The 14,322-nt window shown below is 34.9% G+C and overlaps 1 protein-coding gene and 1 long non-coding RNA gene across 3 annotated transcripts; one reads left to right on the forward strand and one right to left on the reverse strand.

The window, feature by feature from the left end:
- The first annotated feature begins 6 nt into the window (after positions 1–6).
- Positions 7–13,080, forward strand: LOC134272083 (uncharacterized). Of its 2 annotated transcripts, XM_062754316.1 has the most exons (14): positions 7–13; positions 244–489; positions 714–985; positions 1,090–1,170; positions 6,056–6,203; positions 6,600–6,705; positions 6,903–7,182; positions 7,618–7,819; positions 8,083–8,285; positions 9,521–9,657; positions 9,895–10,006; positions 10,260–10,353; positions 10,466–11,070; positions 11,337–13,080. In XM_062754316.1, the coding sequence occupies exons 3-14, from the start codon at positions 779–781 to the stop codon at positions 12,321–12,323; spliced, it is 3,162 nt and encodes a 1,053-aa protein (XP_062610300.1). In that variant the 5' UTR covers positions 7–13; positions 244–489; positions 714–778; the 3' UTR covers positions 12,324–13,080. The 2 variants fall into 2 exon arrangements, with proteins under 2 accessions (XP_062610300.1, XP_062610301.1); XM_062754317.1 differs by lacking the exon at positions 1,090–1,170.
- On the reverse strand, positions 2,076–3,294 carry LOC134272081 (uncharacterized). The gene is made up of 3 exons (XR_009993132.1): positions 3,168–3,294; positions 2,828–2,931; positions 2,076–2,608 (listed from the first exon to the last, which is right to left on the reverse strand). It is a non-coding gene; the product is annotated as an uncharacterized LOC134272081 (long non-coding RNA).
- Positions 13,081–14,322: the final 1,242 nt, after the last annotated feature.

A 14,322-nucleotide genomic window follows, 5' to 3' on the forward strand; every position in this document is an offset into this window, starting at 1 on the left:
GCTAGATCAAGGAGTAAGCTATTCTTAATATTGAAATGGAATAATCACACGTGTAAAATCTTGAGAGTTTAAATGAAAGAAAAATCTATCATCAAAGTCAGGGAGGTCATATAAAATTAATTTCATGTGCAATGTATAATTCTTATTTTAAAATATTATCTTCCATGTGGATTTTCACTTGAAAAATTGAGAAAGAATTCAAAATAGTACAATTACATACAATGATTCAACTGTATATTATAGGTAATGCCCAGGATGATAAACAGAAAGGAAATCGTTTCTGCGTTTGGATTACATCTGAGCCCTGTCCACTCATTCCAAGCTTCTTGCTGCAGAACCTGCATAAAATAGCTTGGAACCATATTACTGAAGATGTCATAAACTCGGGGACATCAAAAGAGGAACGAAAGGACACAGAAGGAGGAAACCAGTCCCAGAAAGCCCCACTGGCCATTGTATATAGGTCACCTTCAACGTACCTCCACTCAGGTAAGTACAAACAAAATGCGCTCATTTTTAAGCTGCCTGGCTCCTATGTCTAATAATAAGTTTAAAAAAATAATATGGTTTAAATGTTAAGTCTGTTATCTCTTTGATGAAGTACAATCAAATCTTTCTATTTTGGACTCAATGGGACTAAGAAAAATGTTTGATATATATGAGGATTCGAGATATTACAGCACATTGAACAAACATTTATTTATCTTCTTCAGCAATTGTTTCCACCCTCAAACAAGTTCCAGTTGACCTGTTGGACAAAGTGTCGACAGAGCCTCAGATGATTCGCACCATTGCTTTTGGTCTGGGAGTCATACAGGGAATGTTAGTTGCCCGTCAACTGTTCGGTGCTCAGGGTCTCAATCAGTGGTACCCCTTCAACCGGGTTCAGATGGAGCAGGCTCTGGTAGCCCTCACTGGTAAAATGCTTAAAACGGAAGACCAGCAGGCTCCCAAAGTGGACACAATGGCAGAGATATTTGCAAAAGTAAGTTGACGGATATTTATGTCCATCTTTTTTCGGACTTAAAACTCTCAAAGGGATTGCAATTCAATGCTAAAATCATTGACTTTTATTACTAATGTGTACAGGCTGAATCTCCATGGCCAACCAATGTGTCAGCCAGATCAGAACCGCCCCACAAACTGGCTCTGACCGGTTATGTGGACCAGGTAATCTGGTTCAGGGTTCTAAGCACTGTTTTTGTCAGAATCACCATATGTATGGATAGGGCATGGTGGCCAGGTCATATCTTATTTTCACAAATGCAACAGCAACATTTTGTATCAGATAACTTAAGTCATGTTAAATTAGCAATAAACATTTGCAAAAAAGTAAGATTTTGGTACATGTAGCACAAATTTTGCACCCAAACGTCTTTATCTGTATGGTATACTGTAAGTCGTTTTAATTCCACGATGGTAAAATTTCACGATTTCTTAAAAAGTACCTATTGCGATGATTTTAATTTCATGCTGTAAGAACTTCATTTTAATTTCGTATACGCATTTAAACATTTTTTAAACCAACGTGAATCACGAACATAGTGAAATTAAAACCATCATGATTATTTACCAATCTACAGTATTGGTTGATCTTTTCTTCAGCTAGTTTTTTTCGAAGTGAAGGATTATAATAACTTTGAAGCATTGTTCAAATATGGAGTGAAATTTATATTGTATTTTAGCTGACCAGTTAAATAGTAACTAGCCCGCACCTCAGATCTCCACATTTTTTCCTTATTCAAAATAAGGAAAAAATGCGGACGGGAGTATTTGGACTAATTTTCCGCATTCATTCCAGATTTTCTCCGTATTCAAATTTCCAGATTTTCTCCGTATTCAAAATATGGAGAAAATGTGGATGGGAGTATTTGGACTCTTTTTCCGTATTCTCTCCAGATTTCCGCATTTCCATATATACAAAATATGGAGGTATTTACTTGGTTGATAAAATGCGGAAATACGGAAATCTGGAGAAAATACGGAGTTAATCACATGGTTATAAAATGGCTAATAAAACCGCTACATGATGCATAACACATACATAAATATTTACAAAACCATCAACAATGTGCAAAATTATATACAATTTATTATATCATTATGAGAAAAAAACATATAAATGAATGAACAAAATTACACATTATGTTCATGAGCAATGTATTGGATCTTATATCTTTGACAAACAAATAGGAGCATGTATGGAAAAAAAACTGGAACTCTTATTTAAGCCACAAGTTCATCATGGAAAAAATGTGGCATTTTTTAATATTCATATTAAATAAATGGAAATTTATTCATTCTATTTAAGCAAAAGTGGGAGTGAAATGTTCAACACTATTAGGTATTGGGGAAAAAACAACAATTGACATAGCATTGAATATTTACAAAACAAGAAAAATTTTTAGACATTTTTTATCAATCTGGATCACATTTACCATTTTCTACCTGCATCCCTGATTCATATTTCTCACAATTCAATTTATATCTCAGGTCTGTGCTTTACACCCATCTGTCCAATAAAAATTTTCTTCAGACTTCTTTGTAATTTGTAAGGTCTCTGCATGTTTAATTTCTTGCAGCGCACTTGCGGTCGAATTGTCAAATCCTATCAATTAAAAAAAAAGTACTTAAATTATAATGGTGCAATATTAATAATATTTAAATTCATTGCTTTTATTCCTTTTAAAATCTTTTTATAAACACAAGTTTGGGTTCTTCAATTTAATATCAATTTGTTTAAAATATTATTTATAATAATGACAATCATAGTTGACTGTTTTTAATTAAACAAGCAATAAAAAAAGAAATAAAAGAATATATATACCTCAAACATAACCATCCATGGACCAAGCTTTAAGCCCGTTAAAATCGCAGTAAGTTGAATAAGCACTTATTCTTTTTCAGAAATCTCCTCCTCATGCACAGACGCTACCAAAAAAAAAATGTATGGTAAATCATTGCTAGAGATTACAGCCCATGGCTCCCCAAAATTAACGCCTTTAATTGTTGTTAACCATAATAAAATTCTATGAGCTGATTGAAAGATTTGAATCATGGGCATATTGGCTGAAACGTACGTAGCCTGGTAGCTCAGTCTTAGGCCTAGAGTATTTATTTTCATCATCACAGTGACACACATGTTAAAAAAAATATGACTGACCTACCGCATATGAAATACGTGTATCTGCATCTTTTGGTTGATACAGCAATACGATCTCAGGCTGTCTGGTCAACAAACTTCTTCCTTCAGACAGAGCAGACGTTGCAACATGGAGGCCAAGGTTAAATTTGGTAACGGGATGTTTCGCGCCGATGCATGGTTCGCACCGCGATGTTTCGCGCCGATTCTGTTTCGCGCTGAGATGGTTCGCCCCACGATGTTTCGCTCCCAGAAGATGAAATCTATGTTATTTATTTCGTTCGTTTTGAAAAAGAATTAAAAAATTATAAATTATAATATCTGTGAATATTGATGTAAGTATCGAAATTTTGTAGAATATAAGTTTATATTTTAATGATAGAAGTTTATTTGAAGTACTTAGTTTAATTGTAAATCATTTTTACACTCTGATAATTATGTTTATAGTAGTTACTTTAGCATACCGCCATCTAATTAAGTAATTGTGTAATTATTGCCGGCGGCTTGGGGAACCTATCAATGTAAATTTGCTGGCTTGGAGAACCTATCAACTAAAATTTGGAGACTTAACAGCATTCAAATAACAATAAATGAAAAATCTTATTTCATGTAAAATTCATTGAAACTTCAATATTGAATATTTAAGAATATATTAACTTCAGATCTGTGTCTATGCATCTATAAAAAAAAAGTTGGATTGTATAAATCAAATTATCCCTTCTGCATAAGCATTAATTCTTTCAAATTATTTTATTTTATTTTATTTCAGCATTTCTATGTTACTACATGTGCGCAAAGTTTGTCTGCACCCCCCTTTTTTTTGTCCATGTATTTTTTAATAGTTTCCCACAAAAATACTTTAATTTCGGTTTTAAAACTATAGAGCCTGATCTCATGAATTTTGAAACATATTGACATGAAAGTACAATATTTCATTGATTTGTTTAAATGAAAACAATTAGGTTTCTGAATGAATTGTTTTCTGACTCCTGTGATGTATTAAATTAATATAGGAAGATGATGGTGCTGAAAATATAATGAGGCAGTTGTCTCATAGCTACGTCCTTGTTTTTTTTTTAACTAGAATTGAATTACTTAAAAAAAGATGATTCACTTATTGTAAATTTATATTGATGTAGAGAAATATAGAGACGAAAGAAAAAACAATTGGCCATTTATAAAGCCTAGTTTATCAAATAAGAAAATATGTTTAGCTCATTCTGGTGAAATAATTATTCTATACACATGTTCTCAATAACACAAATTATATGTTTTCAAATTCACGCAGATAATTGCTGTACGACTTTATAATTGCTGTAATGAAATAAATCTCACCTTTTGATCTCCAACTAATTACAACTAAATAGTTGAACACATCTCTCAGCAAACGGGCACAATATTAACATTTACGATCCGTTACCTGTGGCACCGCATATTATAAAGTCATGATTTTGAGCATACAACACATATTTATATCTAAGATTTAATAAATGATCTTAATTTATTACAAAATAAATGAAATATTAAAAAAAAAGAGGGGAGATGTTTCGCACCGAAATTGGCGCGAATCATTCTGGCGCGAACCATCTCAGTGCGAAACAGAATCGGCGCGAAACATCCCGGATTCTTAAATTTTGGCGGTCTGTTGTTTAAATTAATTGATCACTGAGCCCGACTTTTTGAAACATTCTTCCGATCCCGATCAAATTGTACATAACATTCAGGAGAAACAGAGAACTGCTGTTAACTCCAAGACAGTTTTTATGCACCCAAATTTTTTTGGGGCGCATATTGTTTTTGTCCTGTCTGTCTGTTTAGCTGTATGTCTGTCTGTTTGTTTGTCTGTTGTCAACTATAACCTTCGCCATAACTTTTGAACCGTGAGACTTAGAGACTTCATATTTGGTATGGATACTCCACTACAAAAACACTTTCAACTGACACCAAGGTCATTGACCTTATGACCTTGATTGTGACCTTTATGCTAAAAATAGCTTTTTCGAACTTTCGCCATAACTTCTGAACCGTGAGAGATAGAGACTTCATATTTGGTATGCATACTCCACTAATTAGGCACTTTCAACTGACACCAAGGTCAATGACCTTGTGACCATGACTGCGACCTTTATGCTAAAAATAGCTTTTTGGAACTTTTGCCATAACTTCTGAATGGTGAGAGACAGAGACTTCATATTTGGTATGCTATACTCCACTAATTAGGCACTTTCAACTGACACCAAGGTCTGTTACCTTGACTGTGACCTATATGCTAAAAATAGCTTTTTCGAACATTCGCCATAACTTTAAAACCGTGAGAGATAGAGACTTCATATTTGGTATGCATACTCCACTAATTAGGCACCTTCAACTGACACCAAGATCAATGACCTTGTGACCTTGACTGTGACCTATGTGCTAAATATAGCTTTTTTCGAATTTTCGCCATAACTTTTGAACCATAGATGATAGAGACTTAATATTTGGTATGCATACTACACTAATAAAGTGCTTTCAAATGACACCAAGAACAATGATTGTGTGACCTTGACTGAGACCCATTTGCTAAAAATTGCTTTTTAGAACTTAATGTTGCCGCCAGGTGCTAATGTGTCTCACAAACACATCTTGTTCTTGATGAACAAATTCTAAGTCCAGAGCTCCGTATTTTTTCCGGATGAAAAATATTCTAAGTTAAGAGTTCAATATTTTTCCAGATGAAAAATAGACTAAGTCCAATTCTCCGTATTATTTCCGTTTATTTTCCGGATTATTTCCGTATATTTTCTGCTTTTCCGTATTGTTAATTTTCTCCGTATTTTTTTCCACATTTTTTCCATATTAAAATGAGGAAAAAATGCGGAATAATGCGGAAATCTGGAGATCTGAGGTGCGGGCTATGATCTTTTGTTTCAGTTGATTTATCAGAACTGTGTGTTGACCTACAGTGATATGGATTACGTGGAGGCCTGTGTTAAGAATGTCCTGAACAGCTTATACCAGGATAGTACAGGCAGTCTGGTTCTGGGAAGTGTAGCTATCCCGACTCCCCCAGCTAACGTGGGTAAGGAATTCTCAGGGCTTGTGGAAAAGGAAAATTACCCCTTCTTTTATGAAATTGCTGTATAGGAACACATTTATTGGTGCAACAAACTTTTTGCTTTACAAGGGATTCTATTTGTTCAGCAAACTTTCTGTATTCATAGCTGGCTTTTTCAATGTCAAGTGATAAGTGAACATTCAAAATTTCAAACAAAATCTTTTGTGAGAGATTTTTCATAGTCTTCTTGATTCAATGTAGTTCTACAATACCTTGAGTTTGGTCATCTTGTTTGTAAATTTAAACAATGGATTGTTTTAATAAAATCATGAACAAGATAAGAAAAAGAACGGGTAACAATTATACATACAGCAAAATGTGGTTAACTGAAATTGAAGTTGATTGATTTTTTTGCATCAGATCCTGTGGACTTTGGACAGTGGTATGAAGATAATGTTGATGAGGAGTTTACACTGGGAGCCCTACAGCTACACAGCAGTGTAGAGAGGGAAGCCATCGACTCTGAGTAAGAAGATCATACTATCAATTCTGAAATAATATTTAAAGACAATTTAAAGAAAATAGGTGTCTACTGTTTAGAAATTTTAGGACAAATTAAGGTTGAGACGTGCAAAATTGGCATTTGAATCAGAATTGGATTTTGTTAATCTACTGTTTTTAGTTATTATAATATGGAGAATAAATAAAAATTTTCTTCTTTAGGGCCACTGGTTTCATTCGAAATTTGGACTTGATGTTTGAAACCCAGACCATGGAAGCAGGTGATGTAGCCCGCTCACAAGAAGGCAGCGTGAATATCATGAGGCTGCGATCCTCCCTGGACATGTGTGCTGAGGAGATACCCAAGCTCCTAGAGCTGGGACAAGTCGGAGACATGATCAAGCATGACTACGACTTCCCTTATCATGTCCCCAGCCTCATTAGTCTGGCTACAGTCAGTAGCTCTCAGATGCCAGAAACCATTGGATACTGCTTGTTGCAGGTGTGTGTTTGTGGGTTTCATTGCAGGGAAATTGACATTTTTTCCTGTTTTGGTTTGTTACAGTTGTCAATTGCAATCTTTGAAGGTTAGGAAATGGAAATAAATCTTGTTTGTAAATGACACCTTATTTATTTCAAATTGAAAGTTTAACATTCTAGTTCACAAAAATTCTGTTATATTAAAGGTAGTAACAGGGACTTCAGAATTCAGATGTGGCTTCTTTAGTTCTTTATGACAGATTTTGTATAGCCATATAAGGATTATGTTGCAAAGTATTTCATGGGGTTCAGAATAGTTTCCTTTTATAATCAAGTTTTTTATAACCAAGTTTTACTGTATCTGGAAAAGCGGCATAAAATTTTCCCTACAATGTTTATTGTATACCAAATGTCACATTTTTACAAATATTAAAATATCTTATTCATTGTTTGTCAGGAATGCTTATGGATGAACAACTCCATTTGTCATATGAGGCAACAGATTCATGACCTACAGGGCAGTCTGTTAGCCGGTCCGGAGGCCATTCCTCAGGAGCTCCTGCCTACTGCCTGCTGCCTACAGGAGGAGCATGTTCCCGTGTCCTGGATCCATCCTAATTGTCAGCCATCGACTCACTCCCTTGTGTCTTGGCTGGAAGGTCAGTAACCCAGATTCTTATGAAATGGACAATCAAAGCAAATTTTACTTATTGCTTGCAATTGTAATGAATACTAATAAAAGAAGAAATAATTTAAGTAAATGCATGTCCACAACATACTTTTGCTTGTACAATGCTGTTGATTTAGCAACAACAAAACATTGTATTATATTTAAAATACCCCAAAACCTTTGCTTCTGAATTGTATAATTAACAGCATTCATGAATATCCACATTAGCAATACTTTTAATATATTTTGTAGACTTGAAGAAAAGGTACAAGCAGTTGCATACTTGGGTTAAACACAGCATGGTTCCAGTCTTTAAGGATGGAATTCTGGAGAACCCAACCATTGCGGCTGGACGACTGGGCAAAGTGTGGCTAGGAGGACTGGTCAACCCTCAGGCCCTTCTGGTGGCCATCAGACAGGAGAAGGCTATTGTAGCCCACTGCTCAATGTCAGAGGTATGAAGCTATCAGGGTTCTGTAGATCACTAAATGTTTCTGACACTTAATTTTCATGAGATAGTCACAATTTCTTTATTAGCATGGCAAAATGTTAATGAATATTGGTTTTTGCTCTGTATAATCTGTAGGAAAACTACTTTACATGGGAATGAAATTTTTGAGAGCATATTGTCTCGTGTAATGAGCTAAAATAAAATTTATGCGAATAAAAAGTGACTTACGATATGCAGATGGGAGAATGTACAATAAAAAAAATGCCTTTTAAGGAGGCTCATTACACCACTTTTTCATGACGTACTACACAAAAAAAAAACCTCCATTGTATCGACCGGTTTCCTCTGGGGACGAATTGTACAGGTACCTCTATAATATGACCCTGACTATGGGCAGCGGAAAGGGCAAAAATTACCATTATGAGAAAACAAACAATTATTTTAATTTCAATGACTATAAAAACTTAATAAATGACATCCAATGCATGATCAACAGACCTTTTCGCAGAACAAATATACATTAAAGCAAAACCAACGACCACATACGTAACAAACATATATAAATGCAAAACCAACGATCATCTTTGCAGTACAAACGTACATAAAAACACGACAAACGAAAGAAACTTAACAAACGTGCACCCGGTAAATCTAGTCTTCCTAAGAGTCTTGGGTAATTAGGAAAGATAACTCTTGAAAGTGGACTTTTTATTCCAAATATTTTTTAAATTGGATTTTTCATTTCGTTTAAACATTCTTCATTCAATTTGACACATGTAATTCATTGAAATACATTCCTTGTCTCTTCAGAACTCATTTCTTTAATGTTTTATGCATAGATTAAAAAGATAATGACATTGATTGTTTTTCAGGAGAAAATTATAATTTTCTAATAAAATCATTATTAGGTATTATGAGGTATTTTCCCTGTGTGTACATGTCTTAAGAAGACGCCCATCATTTGACACTGAAAGTTCAGAAATTCTGTTAATAATAAACTTGAAATTAAAACATTTCACTAAAATTAGACAAAAACTAAAAAATTCTCTAAAAATATTTATGATATCAATACCCCCATCTGGATATTTGACATCTACATTATAAGTGGTGCTGTATTGAAATCTAAAATAAACTGTGGATGTAATGAGCCACCTTAAATTCAAAATCTGAGTATGTCTTAAAAATCATAGTGTCTGTTACTATAACATTTAATTAACTGTTTCTTTCTAAACTTGGTAGATATCCTTTGAGTGTATTGTACTGGACAATGTCAACACAGATGATTATGATGTGGATGAAGGAGGGATGTTTGTTAGTGACCTCAATCTTCAAGGGGCTGCCTGGGATTATGAAAATGACTGCCTCAAAGATCCAAGGTAAGAAAGATGTTCAAGTTCTATTTCTTTCATATTGATAAGTGTATGAAACACAAATAAATTTGTATTATTTCTCTTACTGAGAATGTAAATTTCATTTTTTTGAGACTGAAATGTTATTCAGGTTTATATTTTTTTTTTCAGTCCATTTCATATTTTCATTAAACAATATAAAAGAAATTGTCTAAAAATCAAATAATTTGCTTGCATGTTATGCTTTTTTTTGGTTTCTTTCAGCTCATCCCTATATAACATTCCATACATTTACATGAAGCCTGTCATAGCAGCGGAGCAGGCAGACAAAGTCAACCAACAGACAATTTACTCATGCCCTATTTTCATGAACAAGGTAACATTGATATTTTTTTCAAAAGATCTTAATGATTTTAAATGGAATAGCAATGCAAAAAATTATTGTAATAGGACAGAACTGTAATGCATTTCTTTACCTGCAGGTGTTTAAATTTCATGAAATTTACAAATGGTAGTCAAACAATTTCAAGTCATATTGATGCTATGTCATAACTTCACAACTTTTAAAGGACTGTCCTATGTGTATCTTGGATATAGAATTTCACAAATAGTATTTTTTTTACTTACAGAGCAGACAAGTCCAGACCACTGAAGTAAGCCTGAATTGTCCAGTTCCCGTGGAGAAATGGAAGCTGGCCAGAGTAGCACTTATACTAGACCCTGGTAAGTTCCATGTTGAGAGTTGAAGCATTTTTCAACTGTCAGGAATTCCTTATCAAAGAATTCATTGTGAAATCAACTGAGACCAACTATTTCAATGTATTTTGTTAAACAGGACTGCCAGTAGATGGTACGAAAAAGTCAAGATCCTATATGATGCTGATGAAAGCTCCCATGATGCCAATACAAGAGGAAGAGTCCATTCACTCTGATGAAGAGGAAGAAGAACTCATTGAGCTGGAGCAGGGTGAAGAGGTGGAGAACTCTGAACAGTCTCAGATGTCATATAGACCAATGAGTCCGAAAGCTCCGCCCCTACCCCCAGGACTTGCATTACAGAAAGAACCCCCAATGGGTGGGGAACAGCCCATCGGAGAAACTGAAAAGAAGTCGAGTGTAAAAGGAAGCAAGGACTCGGTTTACAGTCAAGGAAAATCTGAAGGAAAGAAAGGAAGTCGAGTTGGTACACCAACAAAGGGCAGTGAAAGATCTGGTCAGCAGTCCCCAGTAGCAAAACCAGGCTCTAGGCCTCCCACCAGGGCTAGTGTGACCAGCAAGAAGTCCAGAGGCAAAGATAACATGACCTCGGAGGAAGACGTGCATGAACAGAAGAGTACCTCCAGACCTCGATCTGAGCACGAGGACCCTGTGACTCAAGTGGAGATTGAGCATAGTGAGGATGAGGCTGGAGAAGGAACAGACAGGAAAAACCCTCAACAGGTAACCCAGTGTGGTCATTGTCAGCAGGCCATGAATATGATGTTTTGTTGAGGGGGGGGGGAATTTCATGTCAAAAAATTAATATTCCTTTTATATGCATATATTATTGATTTTGTTGTTCCAAAGTGTAGCAATAAAAAGACTTTTAGTTTGTGTCCAGTGAAACATTTACTCACTGTGCAATAGGCTGTAAGCACTTTCTCTTGGTGCATTTTAACTGACTATTTCCGTATTTTTTACAAGCATATCTTTCATTTGTGTTTTAGACTAGTGACAGAAGTTCAGAAGGAAATCAGAATCAAAATGCCATGGATAAGAAAAAATCAGAATCGGTCAAAAGTTTGAAGAAAAGTGAATCTTCACACAGTTTGAAGAAAGGTGAATCCACGAAGAGTTTGAAGAAAGGGGAATCAACTCAGAGTTTGAAGAAAGGGGAATCGACTCAGAGTTTGAAAAAAGGTGAATCGACTCAGAGTTTAAAGAAAGGTGAATCAACCCAAAGTCTTAAAAAGGGGTCATCTCACTCATCTGGAGATAATTTATACAAAGCAAAATCCAAGGAGAGTCTCAAAAAAGCCCCATCAGGTGAAAACTTTCAAAAGACAGAGTCCAAAGACAACATTCATGATGACCAGACGAAATCTTCTGATCCACCCACCAGTCGCACTGTAGAAGACAAGCAGGAGTCAGAGCCAACAAAATCTTCTGGACCACCATCAAATAGAACAGAGGAGGAGAAAAAGGAATCAGATAAGGCAAAGTCCTCTGGTCCACCATCAAATAGAACTGAAGAGGTGAAGCAAGGGTCAGATAAGGCAAAGTCCTCTGGTCCCCCAAGCAATCGTACAGCAGAGGAGAAGCAAGCATCAGATAAGGCAAAATCCTCTGGTCCACCATCACATAGAACTGAAGAGGAAAAGAAGGAATCAGATAAAGCAAAATCCTCTGGTCCCCCAACCAATCGCACGGAAGAAGAGAAGCAAGCATCAGATAAGGCAAAATCCTCTGGTCCACCCACCAATCGCACTGAGGAGGAAAAACGGGGGTCAGAAAAGACAAAAACTCCTCCTCCAGTTGAGAGGAAGGATTCAGATTATATGACAGAGACAAAAACAACATCAGATGACAACAACCAGAAACAGGAATCTAGTGGAGCAGACGACAAACAACCAGAAACCAGCAAAGAGCAAGAACCAGCCAAAGAAGGGGAGACAACTCTTGCAAAGGACAAGGAAGACTCAGATTTGATGTAATTTTAGCTGTGAATATATTTATTTATTTATTACTGCCATTTTGCAAATATCTATGACATGAACTTCTTGAAAATATAAATGGCATCTTGAGAGCAGATGATTGAACAATTTACACCGTTACATTAAGCTGTGATTCTGAAATTTGATTAAATAACTGCTGCTATGATTATTCCTAAGTGGAGAAAAAACAAGTTTGTGTTTTTGTTGACTTTTTAATGTGATGTATGCATATTATAAAATGAGTGCCTTAATTAGCAAAGAATATTTAAAACTTTTACTTAAAGCATTCCAGCTAAAAATTACTGACAGTATCATGTATTTTTGATGTACTGATTCAGAATTATTATGTGATATTTTATTGTTGCAATTCCAGCCAATATTTTTCCAGTGATATCAGTAACAGCATTCCGTCCACTGTTGACCTGAAATAAGTTCCGTATTTTGTTATATTTTTTCCTGAATATTTTTTTGGTATTTATTATACATTTGTTGTTATGTCTTACTTTTTTTTGTTGTTGATTTATATTTTTTTATATTGAGGATACTTAATGCATCACTGTCTGAAAAATTAAGAATTGTTCATGTGAGGGACAATTGTTTTTCATTTGTAATATATAAAAGGTCTTTGTGTGTATTGCACATAGTTATCAAATAGGAAAAAAGTTTACTGTAGCATAATTTTCTTTGTGTTTAAAATTTCTCAGCATCTTTGCATATTTGATGATGAATAAAATGGAATCTTAACATTTGTTTCAGCTTATACTTTGAACTAAAAGAATGAAGAGGCAAGATGAGGACATTTAGCTCATTTTCAATTAAAGGGGCATAGACACAGTTTCAGCTAAAATTTCAAAATTAATTTTTCCATTTTTACAAATATTTAACTAGGGTCTTTCTAATGATCATCAAAAATTGGAACGCTAGTTTGTCTAGATACAAGAACAGATTTAGAGCTCCAAACCTTTGTTATGTGAACAAGGCTAGTGTCATGTTTTTGTTTACACAGGTTAACATACTAATATAATTATGTTCGTTCAAAGTAGATAATTTGAAATAAAAGTTAATTTTAAATACGATTCGACAGTTACTATTGATTTGCTGAGCTTCATTTTGTTTAAAATATGAGTTTTTTCTATATGTAAACAAAAACAAGGCACGAGAAAAGGTTTTTGGCTCAAATCGTTTACATTATGAAGAACTTAAGTTCTGTATCTTGTTTGTTAATCAACAAATGATGTTCAAATTTTTGCTAATCAATAGATTATGCCTTAGGTAGGAATTGTAAACATTATAATTGGTTTAAAAAAATCAGTTGAAACTGTGTCCAGGCCCCTTCAAAGGAGGTTGGATCAAGTTATCATAAATCTATAAGTAAATAAGTATCTTTTATCAGTACATTTTTAGAATATTTCCTCATAACTTGATTAACAAGATGTGTTTGTGAAACACTGACGCCTCCGTATGGCAGCTTACAGTGACGGTTGAATTCTGTCAAATGCATGTCAAACTCCAAAGGTCAAAAGGTCCAAAGTGTTGGTACCCAAAGAAAGGTCTTGTTACAAGGAATACACTTGTTAAATAATGGACGCCCTAGTTTTAGCTTTTCAAAAAGTTATACCCAGGGCTAAAGTTTTTAAAAAGTGGGTCAAACTCTTGGGTCAAGAAGAAATGGTCAAAAATATTTATACCAGCAAAAAGGTTTTATCATAATGAATACACATGTTAAGGATGAAAGCCCCACCTCCAACTGTGCAAAGGAAATGGACAAGGTTAAAGTGTGGTATTTTTATTTTTGTAAAAGTAGTTCAAACTCGGAGGTTAAGGTAAAGAGGACCTGTGAGATATGAAAGCCATAGCCCCACCCACTCAATAGTTATGGGATAGGTTGATTAAGTTGACAGACAGACATGGCAAAAACAATGTACCCCTGGGATCTTTCGATCGGGGGGCATAGAAATTGAAGCGAGCAAGGACAAAAAGCAGAACATTCCCTTGCAAA

The sequence above is a fragment of the Saccostrea cucullata genome, unplaced genomic scaffold (genome assembly GCF_032062105.1).
Source record: "Saccostrea cucullata isolate Sc308-1 unplaced genomic scaffold, CSIRO_AGI_Scuc_v1 ctg2232, whole genome shotgun sequence".
Taxonomy (NCBI): Eukaryota; Metazoa; Mollusca; class Bivalvia; order Ostreida; family Ostreidae; genus Saccostrea; species Saccostrea cuccullata.